This window comes from Prionailurus bengalensis, chromosome A2 (genome assembly GCF_016509475.1).
Source record: "Prionailurus bengalensis isolate Pbe53 chromosome A2, Fcat_Pben_1.1_paternal_pri, whole genome shotgun sequence".
NCBI lineage: Eukaryota > Metazoa > Chordata > Mammalia > Carnivora > Felidae > Prionailurus > Prionailurus bengalensis.
The window spans coordinates 156,499,999-156,526,738 of NC_057348.1; the positions used below are offsets into that span (position 1 = coordinate 156,499,999).

Consider the following 26,740-nt stretch of genomic DNA (forward strand, 5'->3'; position numbering starts at 1 on the left):
AACTTTTTTTAAATAAAAAATAAGAATAATTTTAAAAACCCACCTTCCTTCAAACCCCTTCCTCCAACATGATGAGCTTCCTACACTTGCATTGTCATAAAACCATGCCTTGTATTCTTGAAGAGCTGCAAGTTAAGAGGGTAGCTTCTCATTTCTTTGATGCTCCCCATAAAGAAAATCTATGACAGGGTACTGAGACACTTGGATTTCAAAGCTAGTTTTTTTTTTTCAACGTTTATTTATTTTTGGGACAGAGAGAGACAGAGCATGAACGGGGGAGGGGCAGAGAGAGAGGGAGACACAGAATCGGAAACAGGCTCCAGGCTCTGAGCCATCAGCCCAGAGCCCGACGCGGGGCTCGAACTCACGGACCGCGAGATCGTGACCTGGCTGAAATCGGACGCTTAACCGACTGCGCCACCCAGGCGCCCCGAGACACTTGGATTTCAGAGACAGAGAACTAAAGGCATCATGAGGCCGAAAGTCTGGGTCTGGGAGTAGTCTCAACAGACATAGTAGATTTAAGCAGTTGTACAACACAGGATTCTTTCTCTATAATTAGTCATTTAATTCTTACTTGTCTCAATCCCCATATGTCCCAAAATATTTCATATCTTTATATCGCAAAGACTTACTAAAAGTATTCCAATCCCCGTATCTCCACTCTAGATTGGTTCTGTGGCAAAGAGTATATAACATTGTATGTACTTTGCACTAGCAATGGGGCCTGGATAACATGAAGAACCAGCAGAGAAAAGGAGAACCATAGAATATTTAAAGTGCATATTGCCATCACATCAAGAAATTGCACAAAAATATAGGAAAATCTCTACAACAGTTGATAAAGAAACAAAGTGAGCATCTCTCCCTTGGTACTTATTATGGCAGATGCCTCCCCTCCCCTTCTTCCCACTTCCTTCCTCCACTAAGAAATATATCTTCAAAAATGCATTGTAGGCGAATTAATTGAGCTATGGAAAAATACAAACATGTATGTATTACCTTTACCTAATCCTCCCACTTCCCAAGGATAGGCTTCAATGGTTCAAGTCGGGAACCATCAGAAACTGAGGAATGAGAATCTAATAGGCAGAAAATGGGTTTCTTTTTTACCTGCCATGTCTTCCTCAATGGCCCTGATTATAAGTTGTACACTACTTATTTTTGAAGGGAAAATAATGATAATAGAAAAGCTGGGGTTTTCTAGGTTACTGAAAAATGTATACTGAGGACATTGTTACAAAACTGATGTAGAGCGATTTAATCCTTTACCAGTCGACAGCAGCGTTTCATACCATCCTGAAGGGCCTCTTTGACTTTGTCATTCCTCAGGGTGAAGATGAAAGGGTTCAGGAAAGGGGTTACCACAGAAATAAACAGGGAAACTATCTTATTGTACTCAGCAGCCTGTGTTTGCTTAGGTTTCACATAGAGGAACAAGCAACTGCCATAGCCGATCACAACAAAGGTGAAGTGAGAAGCACACGTAGAGAAGGCTTTCCTCCGGCCTGAGGCTGTGGGGATCTTGAGGATGGTAGAGATGATGTAGGTGTAGGAGACTATTGTTGGGGTCAGCGAACCAATGATAATGACAACAGCCATTAAGAAGAGAACAAACTCTGTGAAAAGAGTGTCACCACAGGATAGTTTGAGCAGTTGCCCACGTTCACAAAAAAAGTGGTCTACCAGATTTGACTTGCAGAAGGCAAACTGAAATGTGGCATAGACTGGCCATATTTCAGAGAGGAACCCAAACACCCATGACACAATGACCACCCAGATGCAGGTGTGGCTGTTCATAATGATGTTGTACCTCAAAGGGTTACAGACAGCCACGTAACGATCCACAGCCATCGCTCCCACTAAGACAAACTCTGTGGTCCCCACAGCAAGGTACAGGAAGAGTTGGGTGACACATGCAGCCAGAGATATTGTGTGCATCCCAGGAAGCAGCAATCCCCAAAGCAGCATGGGCATGATGATGGATGTGATCAGGATCTCTAAGGCAGACAAATGACCAAGGAAGAAATACATAGGGGACTGCAGACGTTTATCCACACAGACAATCACAATGATGACTGTGTTTCCCATTAATGTCACTGAGTAGAAGAAAAAGAATATGGCAAAAAGAATGTGGTGTAGTTCTTGGGACCCAGGAAAGCCTAGAAGGCAGAACTCAGTGGCACTAGAGAGATTGTTCATCATTTACTCCTTTTTTCTGCTCCTTGTAAAATCTAGACATCAAAGACTGGTAACATGGTGCCACATAGTCCTGTTCTCCAAAGAGAAGGAAGACAGGTTAGGATGAGAAAATATTTTCAACCTGAGAACGTGGTGACATGCCCCGACTGCAATGCTCTGCACAAGGTCAGACATAAATGTGATCACCTTCAAGTCTGCCTGTCTGGAATAGGGGAAGACTCCTGAATCTCTACTGAGGATAAGAAAACGTTCTCTGTCTTTTTACACCACAGGATAGGCCTTCTCTCCAGGGACAGAGGATAAGAGTGTTTAAACTGACCACTTATGAAGCTGTGTTGATCAGCCACACCAGTCCGGGGACCGTGTCATTCTTCTTATGTTAACTGTAGCAGATGACATAAGAGTGTTCTAGGTGATGGTCAGATCATGGAACATTGAACCCTACACGTCATCCTTACTGGTATTGTCTAGACCCAACTTGGGGTAGTAGAAAAGCAGCAGCGGACTAAGACCAACACCCCTGCTCTCCCCAGAGTGTAAACTTCCATGGTACAGAGCAGAAACATCTACAAATGAGAGCTCTGGAGCTCTCTGGAGATAATTTCCCAGGGCAGAGTCATTCTTCCCTAAACCCATGTGCTTTGCAAAATGTTGGGAGAGAGGAAAGGTGGCACCTGTCCCTAACAAGGATAGATCTGAGGCCAGTAGCCCCTGTGGATGTCTGGATCTCGACCTCTCACTTTATTCATCCCATTACTCAAATGTCATCTCTTCAGAGGATTCTATCCAGTAACCCTACACCAATTAGGAATAACTTGTTCATTTTTGGACTTTACCATTCTTTGTAGCACTTTTTATTACCTGATATGATATGTATACTAATTTCATTCCTTCACTGAACATTAAGCAAATTCAGCAGTGGATAGAACAAACAAAAATTCCTGCCCTATGGAGCTCACATTCAAGGGGAGGGTGGATGCCAGATTATATACAAGACAAGTAAGTACAATTATGATGCTAGTCTATTCATCATGCTGGAATAAATATAAGGCAAGGAAGAAGGACAGGAAATCTAATTTCATGTATTCACAGTTCATCTATGATACTAGAATATAAACTCTATGAAGGCAGGGACATGTGTGTATCTATCTATCTATCTATATCTGTGTCTGTATCTGTATCTATATTTACATCTATATTATTGTTGAGCTATAAAGTCATGCTGATAAATTTCCCTACATGATGGTTGCTTGGATGTGTGCTATATGGTTAAATAGTACTTGATGCTCATTAAAGCAGTCGGGCCATACCCCGTGGAGCCCACTCTTCTTGATTTGCTTTCATGGCTCACATTACCATTTCCCCTTCTTCACTTCCCTTACTCATGCCACCTCCTCCAAGCCTCTGAAGGTTGGAATGATGGGCAAACAGGTTAAGAACAGTATTGTGGGGATGGCTCAGTGATCTGCATTGCTAAAATGTCTGTGTATTGGGCACTGGGTGAAAAAATGTAGAAGAATCTTAGCAGTGACTGTTTTTAACATTGGAACAGAGGAGAAATAAATCTGCTCTCTGCTGTGTAGAGGGGATTCGGTGATGTCCTCAACCACTCTTTAAGCTCTGGGCCTCCTTTGTTCTAACAGGTAGCCAAGCCCAGAACTCCAATCTGATCTTCTCCTACTCTTTCCTTCCTAGAGGAAAACCCTGAGAAAATACTCACCCCCATGGAGGGGCCTCTCCACCCTTCTCAGACTCTCCAGGACTTGGATAACTTGTCTGGCTACTGCTGATGCATATACAGGGGCCACAGCAACTTACTCAACAGGAGCTGAGCAGAAACTCCAGAAATGACAGCATTGTGGGAACTGAGGGTCTCTTTCTCTCTCCTTCCCTCCCACTACCCCCTTCCCAAGGGGACTTAGTCACTGAGGTACCTGTTCTTAATTAGCCCAGGTTCAGGGCGTCCCTAAGCAATCAGACTGTGGAAAGCAGAACAAACTTTTAGTTATTCCCTTTTTTGACCAATTAAGTGTCAGAACTTTTGAAACTTTTTGCTTAATGAAGAAACCTGAAATCTCACCAATCACAGGCTTTCAATACCAAAACTGCCTCCTCAAAGGCCCCAAGTCTAGGATTCAAGAGACATCTCAGACTCTAAGCAGATTACCCCTTCTGCCCTATATCCTAGACTCTTCTCCGATTCTCTTAGCTATTCAGAGAAAAAATCATCCCCTAACCCCCAATAGGACACATTACAATTGACATCTAAAATGTGCACCAATATCCTAAAAGCATGCATATTGGTCTCAGTCAAAGCCTTAACTTCACCAGAAATCCCCTACAAAGCCTGTTTCCTCCTTCACTCATTTCATAGAGAGACTCCTGCTCCTAACTCTGAGGACCTTCCAGAAAACTGGGGAGAGTTTCTGCCCCCAAATTGTACTTCACTCTCTGCTACTGTCTCAGGTTTCCACTCTTCTGAACACACATGCATCTGTATGCATTCAAGCAAGATTCTTACATTTATTTCTATGGTGTGTCCATGTTTGCCAGCTGGGCACTTCAAAGTCGGGACAGCATAAGGACAGCCAATGTAGGCAGTTATATTTACAACCTGAACCAACTGACAAATGTAAATTGTAAGTCTGCTTTATGCTAGAGCGAGACAGAAAAAATGGCAGCTACAACCATTTATCTGGATTTGGGATTTCATTTGAAGTATACCTGTTAAGTCTGAGAGTGTCAATAGATGCAGAAGGGTATAATTTGGGAATAATCTTCCTTCCCATTTCTGATGTTGCCAAGCCCAACTAGATTGCCATATAATATTAGAAAAAATTTATAAGTATGTATCTGCATATTCTTTATAGAAAATCTTGTGAAAATCTATTTTAAAACCTTTTCTCTCTCATTTAACAATATATAAAAATAGATAAAAATAGATATATATGGGAATGCAAGCTGGTGTAGCCACTCTGGAAAACAGTTTGGAGGTTCCTCAAAACATTAAAAATAGAACTACCCTATGGCCCAGCAATTGCACTACTAGGTATTTATACAAGAGAAACAGGTATGCTGTTTCGAAGGGACACATGCACCCCAATGTTTATAGCAGCACTACTAACAATAGTCAAAGGATGGAAAGAGCCCAAATGTCCATCGATGGATGAATGGATAAAGACAATGTGGTGTATATATACAATGGAGTATTACTCGGCAATCAGACAGAACGAAATCTTGCCATTTGCAACTATGTTGATGGAACTGGAGGGTATTAGGCTAAGCGAAATTAGTCAGTCAGAGAAAGACAACTATCATATGACTTCACTCATATGAGGACTTTAAGACACAGAACAGATGAACATAAGGGAAGGGAAGCAAAAATGATATTTAAAAAAGCGAGGGGGACAAAACACAAGAGACTCTTAAATATTGAGAACAAACAGAGGGTTACTGGAAGGATTGTGTGTGGGGGGGGGGGGGCTAAATGGGTAAGGGACATTAAGAAATCTACTCCGGAAATCATTGTTACACCAGATGCTAACTCATTTGGATGTAAATTAAAGAAAAAATAGAAGCTCCTGTAACAGGAAAACTAAATGAAAAAAAATTTTTTTAATAGATATATAAAGCATATCTATACATGTTGCCCACTTTTATTTCTGCATAGTGTTCCGTTATAGGGATGCCCATTCTTTATTAGTTATCCCTCTGCTGATCATTGCTTATTGTGTTCATTTTATTGTGAAAAATGATGCTATAAATATCTTTATACATCATAACTCCATACACATTGATATTTCTGATAAATCCCTAGACTGGGCACTTACAAGGTAGATATGTTAAAGGTATTGGTTTCTATTAACACCAATTATATTCCAAAGATTTTGGACTGATTCACACTGACACTAAGACTGTGTGATAAGAGCACTCTTGATTTCCTGATCTGCTACTAACCAAAGATATGATCATAATTCATTTAAATTAAAGACAACAATATTAAAATACCTTAAATGAGAAATCAATTGGAAAACCTGCTGAAGTAGAAAATGTTTTGAAAGTTAAAAATTACCAAAACTGATTCAAAAAGAAATTAAACATGTTTCCTAAGTATTCCTAATATGGAAAATAATTGAATTCATAATTTAAAATGCTCCCACACAGAAAACTATAGTTTCAAGTGGCTTTACTGGTATATTCTGTCAAATTTTTAAGGAAGAAATATTTCCAATTCTACATAGAATTTTCCAGAAAATTGAGCGCAAGGGAACACTGCTCATTAATTTTATGAGGTCAGAATTAAATCTTGATACCAAGGCCACTGAAAGAAAAGAAAACTAAGAACCAATATCCCTTGTGAATATGAAAGGAAAAATCATTAGTAAAATATGAGAAAATAAAATCCAGCAATACTTAAAGAGAATAATGTGCCATAACAAAAGGATGGTTTTATTCCAGATATGCAAGGTTGGGTTAACATTGGGAGATTAATTAATATAATTCACCATATGAACAGAAATAAAGAGAAAAACCACATGGTCACTTAAACAAGAGCAGAGAAGGCATTTCACTAAAATCAACATCCACTGATGAAAAACTCTGATCAAACTAGGAACAAATGGAATCTTCTTTAAACTCATAAATAGAACCCACCAAAAATCTAATTCTAACATGAAACCTAATGATGAAAGACCTAATTTCTTCCTCCAAGATAGGGAGGAAGGCAACAATATCTGTTCTCACCACTTCTATTCAACATTAAACTGGACATCCTAGCTAATGCATTAAGGCAAGAAAATGAAATTAAAAGCATACAGTTAGTAAATAAAGAAAAAATATTTATTTGCAGATTACATAATCCATTATGCAGAAAATCCTAAGAGATCCACAAAACAAAAACAAAACCAAAAACAAAAACTTCCCAGAAATAATGAGTGATTACCAGGCCCACAGGACAAAGGCCTCAATATATAAAAATCTATTGTATTGTTACATACTAGCAAGAAACTAGAGATGAAAATAAAAATTATAATTTATAATAAGATGCAAAAAATGAAATACTAAAAGATAACTAACGAACTGTACATGACTATACACTTGAAACTATAAAACATTGCTGATACAAACTGAGAAATACCTAAATAAATTAACATTGTGTTTTCATGAATCAGAAACTTGGATTTTGTTAAAATGCCTTTTTTTAATTTGTCTCTGATTCAATAAAGTGTCACTCAAAATCCCAGAAAGTTTTTATTTTAATATTGAAAAGCTGAGTCTAAGATTTCTATGCAACTATGAAAAACTAAGAAGAGCCAAAAGAATTTTGAAAGAGAACAAAAAAGGTGGGAGGCTCACAATACCTTATTTACAACTTAATTTAAGTTACAGTAATCAAAACACTATCTTACTTACATACTATGATTAGATCAACAGACATAAACCAATAAAATAGAATAGAGAATTCAGACACAAATGCCAACATATATCTTTAATTGATTTTGACCACATGAAGTGTTGGTGAAGGTGTGGAGAAACTGGATCTTTCATACACTGCTGGTGATATAAACAACAACAAGTAAACATACACTTACCCTACAAAGCCATAATTCAACTTCACTCTTAGATATTTTCCCAAGCTATAAGAAAACACACATCCACAAAAGACGTCTTCATGAATGCAATTTTATTCACAATAAACTCGAAAAACCCAAGTGATGATTAATAAGTGAATGGATAAATAAATGGTACATTCATACAGTGGAACACTACTCAGAAATAAAAATCTATTGATAGATGCACCATCATGGATAATTCTGTACAGGGCTACAGTAAGCAAAAGAATCCTGACATAAATATTATTATTTCATTAATAAGCTCAAGAAACAAAAAATCTGATCTATAATAACAGAAAACAGCCTGAGGTTAGGAATGAAAAAGGAGATTTATTCAAAAGGAGCACAAAGAAACCTTTAGGGTGATGAACATATTTTATTATTTGGCTGTGATAGCTACATGTATGTATAGATTCGTTAAAACTCACTGAAATTTACACATCAAATGGCTACATTATTGTATGAAAATTAGCATTAAAAATGTTGAAAATATTTTTAAAATAAATCCAAACTATAACAGGAGAGGGCTCATCATTAGGGGATTGATGGGTAGAAAATGAGGTAAGGTTAAGTGAAGTATAAAGTTATATTAAGTATAAACTATATAACTGAGGGCTAAACAGAATAGGTAGACAAAGTAAGGTATGTCGAATATGGTTGTGGATTAGGTGTGAGGATGGGGAAAGTTAAAAGAACACAAGGTGAAGACCAGGCTTAACTAACCCTAATGGATGTCAGAATGTAACAAGTAATTTCCAGACCATTCTCCAAACAGATGTTCTCTTTGACCACGTTCTATCACCTTTTTGAGTAACTTTCGGCAAGCACCTCTTAAGTTTACAAACAAACTTTAGTTTGTAAAATGGATGACAGATATAAACCACCAGTAAAGCTTATAACATGAGAGCACAATTTTAAAATGTTCGTCTTTGGTGAAAGTTAAAGGATCTCAAGATAGTGAACAATCGTGGATAAACTATTGAGATTAGAATCAGGAACCTGAATGCTAATTCCTTTTCATACCCACTAGCTATGTTATATTCAATTCGGTGTGTGAGTGTTCAACTCTCTGGCTTTGGTTTTCTCTTCTGAAATATCAGGGCAGTGAGGTACAGGATGTCTGACCTCTCTTTCAGAATCTCTACCTTGCCCAAAGTGAAGGGGCAAGGAGCAGAAACTGAGCTAGTCCTTGAGCCTTGTAATGATGCACTGAGCCTCTCAGCCTCCTGCTGAGGCTCTCCACTCATTACCTTTGGTCATGGAACTCCTCTGCAAAGCTAAACTTTTTGTCAGAATCAGCTCTTTCCAGATAACATCATGGGCACTCATAGACCACACCAGACTCGGTACCTAAAGTTACCCTTGATTACTGGATTGTTTATGTGAGTAAAGCTGGTGACTGCCCAAACTCAAAGTTGGCCAAACCTGAAGGCCATTCCATGTCTATATTTTTTCCATATTCCACATAAGCACACTGGAGACACAGGCAAGAGGAGAAGTCAACATGGACCAGAGAAAGAAAGAGCCACCTTGATGATCTAGGAGGACAGATAGGGTTATTACCCCAAGTGCTGAATGCCTGCCCACAAAAGAAGGGATGAGAGAAAATTATCCTTACTTGCCTGCCTCAAAAGTCTGCTAACTGACCTTCACGTCTGCCATCACTTCCCTCTTTCTACTCTGTTCTCCCCATAACTGCTTGAGTGATCTTTTAAGACACAGATTGCATCAGGTCTCTCCCCTGATTAAAACCTTCTCACTGCTCATTGGTCACTGTCCCGAGTGCTGTGAGGATCTATATGATTTCTAGAAATGCTTTTCTCTCATGTCGTCTGTGTTTCCCTTCCTTCACCCCATGCTGTCCGGCAGCACTGACATTCTTTTAGTTCTTTCAAGGGCTTTAGTGCATGCTCTTAATGCACTCTTAATGTGCTCGCTCCATTCCCACCCAGCTTTGCCTTGTTCATGCCACACATCAGTTAATGATCACTTTATTTTTTTAACTTTTTAAAAAATGTTTATTTATTCAATAATTCTTTGAGAGTTATTATAAATAATCTCTTTGAGAGAAGAGAGCACAAACGGGGAAGGGGCCAAGAGACAGGGAGACACAGAACCCAAAGGAGGCTCTGAGCTATCAGCACAGAGCCCAATGCCAGACTCAAACCCACAAACTGTGATATCATGACCTGAGCTGAAGTTGGATGCTTAGCCAACTGAGCCACTGAGCCACTGAGCACCCTATGATCCTTTCTTATAGGGGCTTTCCCTAACCTCCACAGACATATTCAGGTTCCCTGTCAGGTGTTCTCCAAATACCCTTGTAGTAGATGCTATGTGCCTTCCCCAGACCTCCCTCAGGACCAAGGTACTCACCCCACCCCATAGCTGAGGTTATCCTTAGAAATTGCCCTCAGTTAAGCAGAAGTGCCTCCACCAAGATTATAGCCTTTCCTCTAAGGTAGCCTGTACCCAATGACCTGTAGATGCAGGAGTGCAAATGTCCAGCTCCTGTGTTTGAGGTAAGGACACAAGTCAGCACAATTCTAAAGAGCCATCCTAGCTCCAGGGCTCCTGGTGGGATTGGTTCCTCCTGGGGTTGAAGCCTCTGTGGCAACTTCATCACCAGTCAGCTTCCCCTCTGCCCAAACAAATTCTCCCCCATACCTTTACAGGAATTGTCTCAAAGATCACTCCCAGACTTAAGACAACCTGACAATTTCTTTCCTGAATGATCCACAGTTTTAAATATATATATATATATATATATATATATATATATATATATATATATTTAAATGACTGGATGGCCTAGTCAGTTAAGCCTCTGAGTCTTGATTTCAACACAGGTCATGATCTCATGGGTTTATGAGACTGAGCCTTGTTTCAGCATCTGTGCTGATGGAGCCTGCTTGGGATTCTCTCCTTCTCACTCTCTCTCTGTCCCTCCTCTGCTCACATGCACTCCCTCTCTCAAATTAAACACTTAAAAAAATTTTAGTAACATTCTATTTATTCATTCATTCATTTATTTATATTTGTATAGTTAAATATTTTATTCTTATGTGGTTAACTTTAAGTCTTTTAGTATCCTGGGGTCTGTGTTTTCCTCAGAAAAGTCTATGTTCATAATCCAAGTAACTAAAAAAGGAGTGAAGAAAAATGAACATAGTTGCAGAGAAATAAGGGTGTCTATTAAGTGCACTAAATACAGGCTGTGGTGACACTAGAATAGGAGAGACAAAGGAGAGTAAGAAATCTTCAAAGAAATGATGATTGAAAACTTTCCAAATTTTATGAGAAACATTAATTTACACACCCAAGAAAATCAATGAACTCCAAGTGAAATGAATTCAAAGAGATCTGCACACAAATACATAATACTAAAATTACTAAAAGACAAAGGACAAATCTTTAAAGCAACAAGAAAAAAATGATTCCTCACATACAAGGAGACTCCATTAATGTTAACAGGTGACTTCTCCTGGAAACAGTTAAGATTAGAAGGTAATGGGATGACATATTTAAGTGCTTAAAGAAAAAACATGGTCAATCAAGAATCTTATATCCACCAAAACTACCTTTCAAAACTGAAAGCAAAGGAAAGACACATAACTCCCAGAAAAACTCAGGTCACCAGGGTGGCTCAGTTGGTTAAGCATCTGACTTTGGCTCAGGTCATGATCTCATGGTTTTTGAGTTGGAGCCCTACACTGGGCTCTGTGCTGACAGCTCAGTCCCTGGAGCCTGCTTCAGATTCTGTGTCTCCCTCTCTCTGTCCCTCCACAATTCTCTCTCTTTCTCTTAAAAATAAACATAAAAAAAAACCTCCCAGAAAAACTCAAACAGAAAATTTGTTGTTAACAGAGTCTTCATACAAGAAATACCAAAGAAATTTCTTCCAACTAAAAGCAAATCGTCCCATCATCTACTGCTGGGTGGCTCAATATCTCCACCCAGTTCAGGGCTGGCTGGAGGTGCTGAGTGTTACCATTTAATCAATACCTTCCTGGTATGGCTCAGGTGGCTCAGTCAGTTAAGAGTCTGACTCTTAAATTTTGCCCAGGTCAAAATCTCAGGGTAGTGAGATCCAGCCCTGTGTCACTAATAGCATGGAGCCTGCTTTGGGATTCTCTATCTCCTCTCCTCTCCTCTCCTCTCCTCTCCTTTCTTCTTCTTCTTCTTCTTCTTCTTCTTCTTCTTCTTCTTCTTCTCTCTCTCTCTCTCTCTCTCTCTCTCTCTTTCCCCCTCCACCCACTCACATACATTCTCTCTTTCAAAATAAATATATAAACTTTTTTTAAATAAAAAATAATGAAAATACTTTTAAATTCCTCCTTCCTTCAAATACCTTGCTCCAACATGATGAGCTTCCTACACTTGCATTGTCATAAAACCATGACTTATATTCCTGAAGAGCTGCAAGTTGAGAGGGTAGCTTCTTATTTCTGTGGTGCTCCCCATAGGGAAAATCTATGACAGGGTACTGAGACACTTGGATTTCAGAGACAAAGAACCACAAGCATCATGAAGCCTAAAGTCTGAGTCTGGAAGTAGTCTCAGCAAACATAGTAGATTTAAGCAGTTGTACAACACAGGATGCTTTCTCTAGAATTAGTCATTTAATTCTTACTTGTCTCAATCCCCATACGTCCCAATACCAATATGTCCCAAAATATTTCATATCTTTACATTGCTAATACTTACTAAAAGGAAAATATTCCAATCCCCATATCTCCACTCTAGATTGGTTCTGTGGCAAAGAGTATGTAACATTGTATGTACTTTGCACTAGCAATGGGGCCAGCAGAGAAAAACCAGCAGAGAAAGGAGAACCATAGAATATTTAAAGTGCATACAGCCATTGCGTCAAGAAATTGCACAAAATACAGGAAAATCTCTACAACAGTTGATAAAGAAACAAAGTGAGCATCTGCCCCTTGGGACTGATTATGCCAGATGCCTCCCCACCCCTTCTTCCCACATTCTTCCTTCCCTAGGAAATACATCCTCAAAAATGCATTGTAGGAGAATGAATTGAAGGATACAGAGCTATAAACATGTGTGTATTACCTTTCGTTAATCATCCCACTTCCCAAAGATATGCCTCCATGGTTCAAGAGGGGAACCATCACAAACTGAGGAAAGAGATTCTAGTGTGCAGAGAATAGGTTTCATTTTTATCTGTCTTGTCTTCTCCAACAGCACAGATTGGAGGTTGTACAAAACTGATCTTTGAAAAGATGATAATTATAAGAGAGGAGCTAGGGTTTTCTAGGTTAGTGAATAATTTATAGTGAAGACATTGCCACCCAAAACTGATGTAGAGCGATTTAATCCTTTACCAGTCGACAGCAGCGTTTCATACCATCCCGAAGGGCCTCTTTGACTTTGTCATTCCTCAGGGTGAAGATGAAAGGGTTCAGGAAAGGGGTTACCACAGAAATAAACAGGGAAACTATCTTGTTGTACTCAGCAGCCTGTGTTTGCTTAGGTTTCACATAGAGGAACAAGCAACTGCCATAGCCAATCACAACAAAGGTGAAGTGAGAAGCACACGTAGAGAAGGCTTTCCTCCGGCCCGAGGCTGTGGGGATCTTGAGGATGGTAGAGATGATGTAGGTGTAGGAGACTATTGTTGGGGTCAGCGAACCAATGATAATGACAACAGCCATTAAGAAGAGAACAAACTCTGTGAAAAGAGTGTCACCACAGGATAGTTTGAGCAGTTGCCCACGTTCACAAAAAAAGTGGTCTACCAGATTTGACTTGCAGAAGGTGAACTGAAATGTGGCATAGACTGGCCATATTTCAGAGAGGAACCCAAACACCCATGACACAATGACCACCCAGATGCAGGTGTGGCTGTTCATAATGATGTTGTACCTCAAAGGGTTACAGACAGCCACGTAACGATCCACAGCCATCGCTCCCAGTAACACAAACTCTGTGGTCCCTACAGCAAGGTACAGGAAGAGTTGGGTTACACATGCAACCAGAGATATTGTCTGCATCCCAGGGAGCATCAATCCCCAAAGCAGCATGGGCACAGTAATAGTTGTGATCAGGATCTCCAAGGCAGACAAATGACCAAGGAAGAAATACATAGGGGACTGCAGACGTTTATCCACACAGATGATCACAATGATGACTGTGTTTCCCATTAATGTCACTGAGTAGAAGAAAAAGAATATGGCAAAAAGAATGTGGTGTAGTTCTTGGGACCCAGGAAAGCCTAGAAGGCAGAATTCAGTGGCACTAGAGAGATTGTTCATCATTTACTCCTTTTTTCTGCTCCTTGTAAAATCTAGACATCAAAGACTGGTAACATGGCGCCACATAGTCCTGTTCTCCAAAGAGAAGGAAGACAGGTTAGGATGAGAAAATATTCTCAACCTGAGAACCTGGTGACATGCCCCGACTGCAATGCTCTGCACAAGGTCAGACATAAATGTGATCACCTTCAAGTCTGCCTGTCTGGAATAGGGGAAGACTCCTGAATCTCTACTGAGGATAAGGAAACGTTCTCTGTCTTTTTACACCACAGGATAGGCCTTCTCTCCAGGGACAGAGGATAAGAGTGTTTAAACTGACCACTTATGAAGCTGTGTTGATCAGCCACACCAGTCCGGGGACCGTGTCATTCTTCTTATGTTAACTGTAGCAGATGACATAAGAGTGTTCTAGGTGATGGTCAGATCATGGAACATTGAACCCTACACGTCATCCTTACTGGTATTGTCTAGACCCAACTTGGGGTAGTAGAAAAGCAGCAGCGGACTAAGACCAACACCCCTGCTCTCCCCAGAGTGTAAACTTCCATGGTACAGAGCAGACACATCTACAAATGAGAGCTCTGGAGCTCTCTGGAGATAATTTCCCAGGGCAGAGTCATTCTTCCCTAAACCCATGTGCTTTGCAAAATGTTGGGAGAGAGGAAAGGTGGCACCTGTCCCTAACAAGGATAGATCTGAGGCCAGTAGCCCCTGTGGATGTCTGGATCTCGACCTCTCACTTTATTCATCCCATTACTCAAATGTCATCTCTTCAGAGGATTCTATCCAGTAACCCTACACCAATTAGGAATAACTTGTTCATTTTTGGACTTTACCATTCTTTGTAGCACTTTTTATTACCTGATATGATATGTATACTAATTTCATTCCTTCACTGAACATTAAGCAAATTCAGCAGTGGATAGAACAAACAAAAATTCCTGCCCTGTGGAGCTTACGTTCAAGGGGATGGTGGATGCCAGATTATATACAAGACAAGTAAGTACAATTATGATGCTAGTCTATTCATCATGCTGGAATAAATACAAGGCAAGGAAGAAGGACAGGAAACCAATTTCATGTATTCTTTGTTCATCTATGATACTATAATATAAACTCTATGAAGGCATGGACATGTATATCTATATTATTGTTGAGCTATAAAGTCATGCTGATAAATTTCCCTACATGATGGTTGCTTGGATGTGTGCTATATGGTTAAATAGTACTTGATGCTCATTAAAGTAGTCGGGCCATATCCCGTGGAGCCTACTCTTCTTGATTTGCTTTCATGGCTCACATTACCATTTTCCCTTCCTCACTTTCCTTATTCATGTCACCTCCTCTAAGCTTCTGTGGGCTGGAATGATGGGAAAACAGGTCAAGGACAGAACTGTTGGGATAGCTCTCAGTGATCTACATTTATATAATGTCTACATAATGAACACTAGCTGAAAAAAATACAGAAGAATGTTAGCAGTGACTGTTCTTAGTACTGGGACAGAGAAGAATTGAATCTGCTCTCTGCTGTGTAGAGGGGATTTGGAGATGAGCCTCTCAATTCTGCTGCTCCACTATTCTACCCCTCAGAAGCTAGGCCTCCTTCTTGCAGGCAGCCAAGCCCAGAACTCCATACTTGATCTTCTCCTACTGATTCCTTGGCAGAAAGCAACCGTGAGAAGACACTCACCTTCATGGAGGGGTCTCTCCACCACTTCTCAGGCTCTCCAGGGCTCAGCTAAGGCTAACTCCTATCTAGTTACTGCTCAGGAGCCAGAGCAACTTTCTTGGGAGGAGCTTAGGAAAAAGTCCAGAAATAACAGCATTCAGGGAACTGAGGGTTTCTCTCTCTCTTCTTCACCCTCACTACCCTCCTTCCCAAGGGGACTTAGTCACTGAGGTACCTGTTCTTAATTAGGACGCCAGGTTCAAGGCGTCCCTAAGCAATCAGACTGCAGAAAGCAGAACAAACTTTTAGTTATTCCCATTTTTGACCAATTAAGTGTCAGAACTTTCGAAACTTTTTGCTTAATGAGGACACCTGAAATCTCACCAATCACAGGTTTTCAATACCAAGACTGCCTCCTCAAAGGCCCCAAGTCTAGGTTTCAAGAAGACATCTCGGACTCTAAGCAGATCACCCCTTCTGCCCCTATATCCTAGACTCTTCCCTGATTCTTTTAGCTATTCAGAGAAAACAAGCATCCCCCAGTCCCCAGTATGACACATTACAATTGACATCTAAAATGTGCACCAATATCTTAAAGCATGCATGTTGGTCTCAGACAGTCCTAACTTCACCAGAAATCCCCTACAAAGTCTGTTTTCCCCTTCACTCATTTCATAGAGAGGCTCCTGCTCCTAACTCTGAGGACCTTCCAGAAAACTGGGGAGAGTTTCTGCCCCCAAATTGTACTTCACTCTCTGCTACTGTCTCAGGTTTCCACTCTTCTGAACACACATGCATCTGTATGCATTCAAGCAAGATTCTTACATTTATTTCTATGGTGTGTCCATGTTTGCCAGCTGGGCACTTCAAAGTCGGGACAGCATAAGGACAGCCAATGTAGACAGTTATATTTACAACCTGAAACAACTGACAAATGTAAATTGTAAATCTGCTTTATACTAGAGTGAGACAGAAAAAGTGGCAGCTACAAAACATTTATTTAGATTTGAGATTTCATTTGAAGAATACCTGCTAAATCTGAGAATATCACCAGGTGAAAAAGGGTATAAATTGGGGACAATCATCCTAACCATGCCTGACATTGCCCTAGCCCAACAAGATTGCCACATAATCTTGGAAAAATTTCCTAAGCATGTATCTGCATATTTTTTAACAGAAAATGCTATGGATATCTGTTATGGCATTTTCTCTCTCACTTCTCAAAATAATCCATGGGTATACAGTCAATCTATGAGAAAGGAGGCAAGAATATGCAATGTGGAAAGAAAGTTTCTTCAATAACTGGTGCTGGGAAAAGTGGACAACTCATGTGAAAGAGTGAAGTGGACTTCTTTCTTACACCACACACAAAAATAAGTTCAAAATGGATTAAACACAAAATGTGAGACCTGAAACCATACAACCCTTAGAAGAAAACATAGGCAGTAATCTCTGACTTCAGCCTTAGCTACATTTTTCCAGATATATCTCCTCAGGCAAGGGAAACAAAAGCAAAAATAAATTATTGGTACCACACCAAAATAAAAAGCTTTTGCACAGCAAAGGAAACCATCAACCAAATGAAAAGGTATCCTACTGAATGGAAGAACATATCTGCAAATGATATATCTGATAAAGGGTTAATATCAAAATACATATTTTTTAAAATTTTTTTTCAACGTTTTTTATTTATTTTTGGGACAGAGAGAGACAGAGCATGAACGGGGGAGGGGCAGAGAGAGAGGGAGACACAGAATCGGAAACAGGCTCCAGGCCCGGAGCCATCAGCCCAGAGCCTGACGCGGGGCTCGAACTCCCGGACCGCGAGATCGTGACCTGGCTGAAGTCGGACGCTTAACCGACTGCGCCACCCAGGCGCCCCTAATATCAAAATATATTTTAAAAACTTATACGATTCAACACCAAAAGCCCCCAAATAATCCAATTTCAAAATAGGCAGAGGACCTGAACAGACATTTTTCAAAGAAGACATAAAAATGGCCAACAGACATATGAAAAGATGGTCAGCATCACTAGTCGCCAGGGAAATGCAAATCAAAACCCAATGAGGGGCGCCTGGGTCACTCAGTGGGTTGGGTGTCCGACTTTGGCTCAGGTCATGATTTCACAGTTCGTGGATTCGAGCCCCGCATCGGGCTCTGTGCTGACAGCTCAGAGCCTGGAGCCCACTTGGGATTCTGTGTCTCCCTCTCTCTCTGCCCCCTCCCTCACTCATACTTGCTCACTCTCTCTCTCTCTCTCTCAAAAATAAATAAATATTAAAAAAAATTTTTTAAACCCACAATGAGATATTATCCCACACCTATCAGAGTGACTGGAAACAAACAACAAAACAAAACAAAACAACAAGAAATAACAAGTTCTGGCAAGCCTATGGAGAAAATACAACCCTGCTGTACTACTGGTAAGAATGTAAATTGGTATAACCACTGTGGAAAACAGTATGGAAGTTCCTCAGAAGTTTAAAAATAGAAATATGATATGATCCAGTAACCCCACCACTAGGTATTCACCCAAAGAAACCAAAAACACTCATTAAAAACAACACATATGCTCCCCTATGTTTATTGCAGCAATTCTTCAATTGCCAAGATATGGAAGCTACCTAAGTGTCCATCAGTAGACGAATAGATAAATACAATGTGGTTCACACACACACACACACACACACACACAAGCACGCACACACACAGAATATTACTCAGCCGTAAAAAAAAATGAGATCTTGCTTTGTTGTTGTGACAACATAGATGGACTTAGAGGATTTTATGCTAAGTGAAATAAATCGGACAGAGAAAGACAAATACTGTATCATTTCACTATGTGGGATCAAAAACAAAAACAAATAGAACAAACAAACAAAAGTAGAAACAGATGCATAACTACAGAGAACAAATAGTGCCTGCCAGAGGAGATGCAGACAGAGATTGGGCAAAATGGGTAAAGGGGAGTGTGTGATACAGGCTTTCAGTTATGAACTAAGTTGTTAGGATGAATGGTACAGCATAGAGAATATAGTCAATGGTACTGTAATGGTGTGTAATAGTGTTGTATGATGATAGACGGTAGCTACAATTGTGGTGAACATAGCATAATGTATAGAGTTGAAATCACTATGTTGTATCCCTAAAACTAATATAACATTGTGTGTCAATTATACCTCAATAAAATAAAACAAAAATATACAATTTAACCCAAAATTTAAGAAGATAATTCCTCCTATCAACACATTTTGGCTTTCTTTTAAAAAAATTTTTTTGCATAGTACTCCATATGAATGCCCCATTCTTTATTAGCTAGACTCTTGATCAATTTTGCCTGTTGTTTACGTTTTTACCATTTAGCCCATTTAGTCCTTTATCCATTAATTATCCCCCCACCCACAACCCCTCCAGCGACCCTCAGGTTGTTCTCTACATTTAAGAGTCTTCTATGTTTTGTCCCCCTCCCTGTTTTTTTAAATTATTTTTGCTTCTCTTGCCTTATGTTCATCTGTTTTGTATTGTAGATTCCACATATGATATTTGAATTTCTCTGACTGACTTATCTCACTCAGCATAATACACTCTAGTTCCATCCATGTTGTTACAAATGGCAAGATTTCATTTTTTGATTGCCAAGAAATACTCCATTGTATATGTATATATACCACATCTCCTTAATCCATTCATCTGTCAATGGACATTTGGGCTCTCTCCATACTTTGACTATTGTTGGTAGCGCTGCTATAAACATTGAGGTGCATGTGTTCCTTCAAAACAGCACACCTGTATCCTTTGGATAGATACCTAGTAGTGCAATTGCTGGGTTGTATGGTAGTTCTATTTTTAATTTTTTGAGGAACCTCCATACTGTTTTCCAGAGTGGCTGCACCAGTTTGCATTCCCACCAGAAGTGCAAAAGAGATCCTCTCTCTCTGCATCCTCACCAACATCTGCCGTTGCCTGAGTTGTTAATATTCGCCATTCTGACTGGTGTGAGGTGGTATCTCATTGTGGTTTTGATTTGTATTTCCCTGATGATGAGTGATGTTGAACATTTTTTCATGTGCCTGTTAGCCATCTGGATGTCCACTTTGGAAAAGTGTCTCTTCATATCTTCTGTTCATTTCTTCACTAGATTATTTGTTTTCCAGGTGTTGAGTTTGATAAGCTCTTTATAGATTTTGGATACTAAACCTTTATCTGATATGTCATTTGCAAATATCTTTTCCCATTCTGTCAGCTGCCTTTTAGTTTTGCTGATTGTTTCCTTCGCTGTGCAGAAGCTTTTTATTTTGATGAGGTCCCAATAGTTCCTTTTTGCTTTTGTTTCCCTTGCCTCCAGACACGTGTTGAGTAAGAAGTTGCTGCGGCTGAGGTCAAAGAGGTTTTTTCCTGCTTTCTCCTCAAGGATTTTGATGGCTTCCTGTATTACATTTAGGTCCTTCATCCATTCTGAGTTTATTTTTGTGTATGGTGTAAGAAAGCGATCCAGGTTCATTTTTCTGCATGCTGCTGTTCCGTTTACCCGGCACCATTTGCTGAAGAGACTGTCTTTATTCCACTGGATATTCCTTCTTGCTTTGTCAAAGATTACTTGGCCATAGACTTGTGGGTTCATTTCTGGGTTCTCTATTCTGTTCTATTTATCTAAGTGTCTGTTTTGATGCCAGTACCATACTGTCTTAATGATTACAGCTTTGTAATATATCTTGAAGTCCAGAATTATGATGCCTCCAATTTTGGTTTTCTTTTTCAGGATTGGTTTGGCTATTCAGGGTCCTTTATGGTTCCATACAAATTTTAGGATTGTTTGTTCTAGCTCTGTGAAGAATGCTGGTGTTATTTTGATAGGGATTGCATTAAATACGTAGATTGCTTTGTGTAGTATTGACATTTTAACATATTTGATCTTCCAGTCTATGAGCATGGAATATTTTTCCATTTGTGTGTGTGTGTGTGTCTGCAGTTTTTTTCATAATATTTCTATAGTTTTCAGTGTATACATTTTCCATCTCTTTGGTTAGGTTTATTCCTAGTTTTTTATGGGTCTTGGTGCTGTTGTAAATGGGGTTGATTCCTTGATTTCTCTTTCTGTTGCTTCATTATTGGTGTATAGAAATGCAACCAATTTCTGTACTTGATTTTATATCCTGTGACTTTGCTGAATTCATAAATCAGTTCTAGCAGTTTTTTGGTGGAATCTTTTGGGTTTTCCATATAGAGTATCATGTCATCTGAAGAGTGAAAGTGTGACCTCCTCCTGGCTGATTTGGATGTCTTTTATTCCTTTGTGTTGTCTGATTGCTGAGGCTAGGACTTCCAAACTATGTTGAATAACTGGTGAGAGTGGACATCCCTGTCATATTCCTGACCTTAGGGGGAAAGCTCTCAGTTTTTCCCCATTAAGACTGATATTAGCAGTGGGTCTCTCATATATGGCTTTTATGATCTTGAGGTATGATCCTTCTATCCCTACTTTCTTGAGGGATTTTGTCAAGAAAGGATGCTATATTTTGTCAAATGCTTTCTCTGCATCTACTGAGAGGATCATGTTGTTCCTGTCCTTTCTTTTATTAATGTGATGTATCACATTGATTGATTTACAGATATTGAACAAGCCCTGTATCCCAGGTATAAATCCCACTTGATTGTGGTGAATAATTCTTTTAATTTATTATTGGATCCAGTTGGCCAGTATCTTGTTGAGAATTTTTGCATCCATGTTTATCAGGGAAATTGGTCTTTAGTTCTCCTTTTCAGTGGGTCTTTGTCTGGTTTTGTAATCAACGTAATGCTGGCCCCATAGAATGAGTTTGGAAATTTTCCTTTCACTTCTATTTTTTAGAACAGCTTCAAAAGAATAGGTGTTAACTCTTCTTTAAATATTTGGTAGAATTCCCCTGGAAAACCATCTGGTCCTAAGTCTTGGGAGTTTGTTGATTACAAATTCAATTTCTTACTGGTTATTGGTCTGTTCAAGTTTTGTATTTCTTCCTGTTTTGGTTTTGATAGTTTATATGTTTCTAGGAATTTGTCCATTTCTTCCAGATTGCCAAATTTATTGGCATATAATTGCTCATAATATTCTCTTATTATTGCTTGTATTTCTGCAGTATTTGGTTATGATCTCTCCTCTTTCATTCCTGATTTTATTTATTTGGGTCCTTTCCTTTTTCTTTTTTTTCAAACTGGGTAGGGGTTTATCAATTTTGTTAATTCTTTCAAAGAACCAGCTCCTGGTTTCATTGATCTGTTCTAGTGTTGTTGTTTTTTTCATATTTCTATAGCATTGTCTTCCACTCTAATCTTTATTATTTCCTGTCTTCTGCTGGCTTTGGGTTTTATTTGCTGTTCTTTTTCTCGCTCTTTAAGATGTAAAGTTAGGTTGTGTATCTTAGAACTTTCTCCCTTCTTTAGGAAGGCCTGGATTTCTATATACTTCCCTCTTATGACTGCCTTTGCTGCATCCCAGAGTTTTTGGGCTGTGGTGTTATCATTTTCATTGGCTTCCATGCACTTTTTAATTTCCTCTTTAACTTCTTGCTTAATGCATTCATTCTTTAATAAGATGTTCTTTAGTCTCCAAGTATTTGTTACTTTTCCAAATTTTTTGTGGTTGATTTCGAGTTTCATAGTGTTGTTGTCTGAAAATATGCACGGTATGATCTCGATTTTTTTGTACTTGTTAAAGGCTGATTTGTGTCCCAGTATGTGGTCTATTCTGGAGAATGTTCCATGTGCACTCGAGAAGAATGTGTATTCCTCTGCTTTAGGATGAAATGTTCTGAATATAATTGTTAAGTCCCTCTGGTCCAGTGTGTCATTCAAAGCCTTTGTTTCCTTGTTGGTTTTCTGCTTAGATGATCTGTCCGTTGATGAAACTGGGGTGTTGAAGTCCCCTACTATTATGGTATTATTATCAATGAGTTTCTTTATGTTTATGATTAATTTATTTATATAGTTATGTTTCTTCACACTGGGGGCATAAATGTTTATAATTGTTAGATCTTGGTGGGTAGACCCTTTGATTATGATATAATGCCCTTCTTTGTCTTTTGTTACAGGATTTATTTTAAAATCTAAAGTGTCTGAAATATGATATAATGCCCTTCTGTATCTCTTATTACAGGATTTATTTTAAAATCTAGATTGTCTGATATAAGTATGGCTACTCTGGCTTTCTTTTGGTGACCATTAGCATGATACATGGTTCTCCATCCCCTTACTTTCAATCTGAAGGTATCTTTAGGTCTAAAATTGGTCTCTTGTAAGCAGCATATATAGATGGATCTTGTTTTCTTATCAATTCTGTTACTCTATGTCTTTTGATTGAACAGTTTAGTCCATTGACATTTAGAGTGAGTACTGAAACATATGAACTTATTGCCATTGTGTTGTCTGTAGAGTTGGAGTTTCTGGTGGTGTTCTCTGGTCCTTTCTAGTCTTTGTTACTTTAAACCTTTTTTGTTTTGTTTCATCTTTTCTCCCCTCAGAGAGTCCCCCTTTTAAAATTTCTTGCAGGGCTGGTTTAGTGCTCATGAATTCCTTTAGTTTTTGTTTGTCTGGGAAACTCTTTGTCTCTCCTATTTTGAATGATAACCTTGCTGGATAAAGAATTCTTGGCTACATATTTTTTTTATGATTCAGCATGTTGAAAATATCCTGCCACTCTTTTCTGGCCTGCCAGATTTCTGTGAATAGGTTTGTTGTGAACCTGATCTGCCTTCCCTTATAGGTTAAGGACTTTCTTTTTTCTTGCTGTTTTATAATCCTTTACTTATCTGTGTATTTTGTGAATTTGACTATGATATGCCTTGTTGATGGTCGGTTTTTGTTGAATCTAATGGGGGTTCTCTGTGCCTCTCAGATTTTGATGTCTGTGTCTTTCCCCAGGTTGGGAACACTTTCTACTATGATTTGCTCACATAAACCTTCCACCCCTTTTTCTCTCTCTTCTTCTGCGACCCCTATGATTCAGATGTTATTACTTTTTAATGAGTCACTGAGTTCTCTAATTCTTATATTGTGCTCTTTTGCCTTAGTTTCCCCTCCTTTTTTTCTGCTTCATTATTCTCCTTGTTTGTCTTCTATATCACTGATCATTGCTCTGCTTCATCTATCCTTGCCTCCATGGCATCCATTTAAGATTGCATCTCAGTTATAGCATTTTTAATTTCGTTTTGACTAGATATTACTTCTTTTATCTTAGCAGAAAGGGATTCTATGTTTTTTTTGACCCCAGCTAGTATTCTTATGATCATGATTCTAAATTCTGGTTTAGACATCTTGCTTATATCTGTGTTGATTAAGTCCCTGGCTGTCAGGACTTTCTTCCTGTTCTTTCTTTTGGGGTGAAATCCTTCATTTCATCATTTTGGAGGAAGAAAAAGAATAAGATAAATAAGTAAATTAAAAAAATTAAAAACAACACAAAAAATCAAGTAAAGGAAGCTAGATCTTAGATGTGTTTTGGTCTGGTTGTTGAAAGAAGCTTGGTAGAATAGAGGAGGAAAAAGGCAAAAAAAAGAAAAGAAATAAAGGTGAAAAACAGTAAGAAAACATTTAAAAATTTTTTGTAATTGTATACAATAAAATAGAGTAAAATTAAATGAAGAAATTAAAATAGACTAAAAACTTCACAACACACACAAATAAAAAATATAGTAGGAAAAAATGAAGAACAATGTTTTTTACAAAAATGGAAAATAAAAATAATTTTTTTCTCTTTCTCTATCCAAGAATAAGAAAAGAAAAAAAATGGATAGACCAGCAAACAGAATGAAATCTGAGTAAAATTACTTCCAGTTTCCCCAGAAGTCAAACTATTTAGCACTTTATAGTCTGTAAACTAAGCAAGTGGAGAGACTTGTGATGGTCCTCTAGGGCTTGGTTGGCACAGTTGGTCAGGGTTTGGTGTAATGGCTCGGTTCTCCACTAGGTGGCTCTGTTTAGCTTACTTGGGTGGATCAGTTTGGCGTATGTATGCTTGTATGCACATGCACAGGAGAGATGAAAATGGCGTCAGCCATTTTCTGTGCTATCGCCAACCAGCAATCAAGCACCCCTCCTTTTTCTCTGGCTTCCATCCACTCCCCACTTCTACACTGTCCATGACCAAGCCTTCAGCCTGCCAAGAAGCACTTCTCTCCCAAATTTTATCTCATATAGGGCTGTGTTTCTAAACCTCTCACTTCTAGGGCCCTTCAGTTTGAACCTGCTCCGATCCTCTAGAGGAGGGTCTCGGCAAGGAATCGTGGGGTGCCAGCCTGCCCCCAGGAACACTCACACAACTGTGCCACTACAGAAGTCCAGAGACTGCATCCCGTTGCCAGTCCACCCCAGAAACATTTCATGCAATCATGTATCAGCAGTGGTTCAGGGATTATGGTAAACACACATCTGGCATCAGGATTCATGGCACCCTAGCATCCTTGTTCCAACACCAGCAAACATGGCTATAATTGGTGGTCTACTGGGACCTTTGCCTGTGGGGAGGCTGTGGGGAGACTGAATGCTTTCCCTTTAGGAAAGATGGGAAGGAAGGCAATGATATCCATTCTCACTACTTCTATTCAACATTGTATTGGAAGTCTTAGCTAATGCAATAAAGCAAGATAATGAAATAAAAAGCATAGAATTAGAAAATAAAAATAATAAAACTATTTACATATGACATAATCTTATATGTAAAAAATCCTAAAACGTCCACAAAAAAATACTAGAACTAACAAGTTGTTATTAAGGTAACAGGACAAAAGCTAAGTATATAAAAATCTGTTGTATTTCTATACACCAGCAATAAACATTAGAAGTGGAAATAAAATCTATAATATACAATAGTATCCAAAAATATGAGAGACTAAAGGATATATTTAACAAACTATGTGCAAGAAATAAAGTCATAAAACATCACTGAAAGAAATTAAAGACCTAAATAGATGAAGAAATATTCCAAATCAGAAGACTCGATTTTATTATAAAGCCAATTCTTTCTAATCTAGTCTAAAGGTTCAACACAAATTCAACCAAAATCCCAGAGCCGTGGGGCACCTGGGTGGCTCAGTCCATTGAGCGTCTGACTCTTGATTTCAGCTCGGGTCATGACCCCAGTGTTGTGAGATCAAGCGCCACTTCGGGCTCTGCACTGAGTGCTGAGCATGGAGCTTGCTTAAGATTCTCTTTCTCCCTCTGCCCCTCTCTCCTGCTTATATGGGTTCTCTCTCTCTCTCTCTCTCTCTCTCTCTCTCAAATAAATTTTTTTTCAAATCCCAGAACTGTTATTTTGGCTTTAACATTGAGAAGGTGACTCTAAGATTTATATGTAAATGTAAAGGATCTAGAGTAGCCAAATAATTTTTAAAAAGCACAAAGCTGGGAGACTCACAAATCTTACTTAAAGACTTCTTACAAAGCTACAATAATTGAGACAGTATGTTATTGACATAATATCATGTAGATCAGTAGACATATACACCAATGAAATAGTACAGAGAATTCAGACACAGACTCAGACATGTATTTTCAATTTATTTTAATAGTATATACTAAGTGTTGAGTGAGTAGCAATATGCTCCTTTCTACATTATCCCCCATTTCTGTCCAGACATAAAATCTTCCTTGCAATCAAAGCTTTGCCCTAAAAACTCAGTTCTAGACTCAGGTCCTACAGAAAGATTGCCAGGCCATCTGTCCAGCCTTTGTGGGTCTTAAACTTGGGATCCACTTGTACTGTCTTCACAGGAAAGCTTTTGCTTCATATCCCTTTGTTATTATTTGTCTGTGGGTGGGGCTAAGTTGGGTGGCATCCATAAAGTCTGAACTTCTCTGAGGTGAAGGATGTTACTCAGAGTTAACTGGGGAGCTTGATCCTTTATCTATGCTATGTTGCCTTCACCTTCATCCCTCCCTAAGGTGTACATCTTCTAACAAAAGTCAGAGACAGGCCCTTCAGGTTGCTCGGCTCCCAAGATGTTTCTA

General features: G+C 39.0%; 2 protein-coding genes across 2 annotated transcripts; both read right to left on the reverse strand.

Moving 5' to 3' along the window:
• Positions 1-1,152: 1,152 nt before the first annotated feature.
• LOC122486497 (olfactory receptor 9A4-like) lies at positions 1,153-2,642 on the reverse strand. Its single transcript, XM_043585870.1, has one exon. It carries the CDS (start codon positions 2,203-2,205, stop codon positions 1,261-1,263), a length of 945 nt encoding a protein of 314 aa, XP_043441805.1. The 5' UTR covers positions 2,206-2,642; the 3' UTR covers positions 1,153-1,260.
• Positions 2,643-12,981: 10,339 nt separating this feature from the next.
• Positions 12,982-14,261, reverse strand: LOC122486498 (olfactory receptor 9A4-like). The gene has a single exon (XM_043585871.1). The coding sequence runs from the start codon at positions 14,090-14,092 to the stop codon at positions 13,148-13,150; it is 945 nt and encodes a 314-aa protein (XP_043441806.1). The 5' UTR covers positions 14,093-14,261; the 3' UTR covers positions 12,982-13,147.
• Between the last annotated feature and the right edge of the window lie 12,479 nt (positions 14,262-26,740).

Coding starts and splice junctions, on each gene's coding strand:
- LOC122486497 (XM_043585870.1), bottom strand. CDS start 2,205: ATGATGAACAATCTCTCTAGTGCCACTGAGTTCTGCCTTCTAGGCTTT.
- LOC122486498 (XM_043585871.1), bottom strand. CDS start 14,092: ATGATGAACAATCTCTCTAGTGCCACTGAATTCTGCCTTCTAGGCTTT.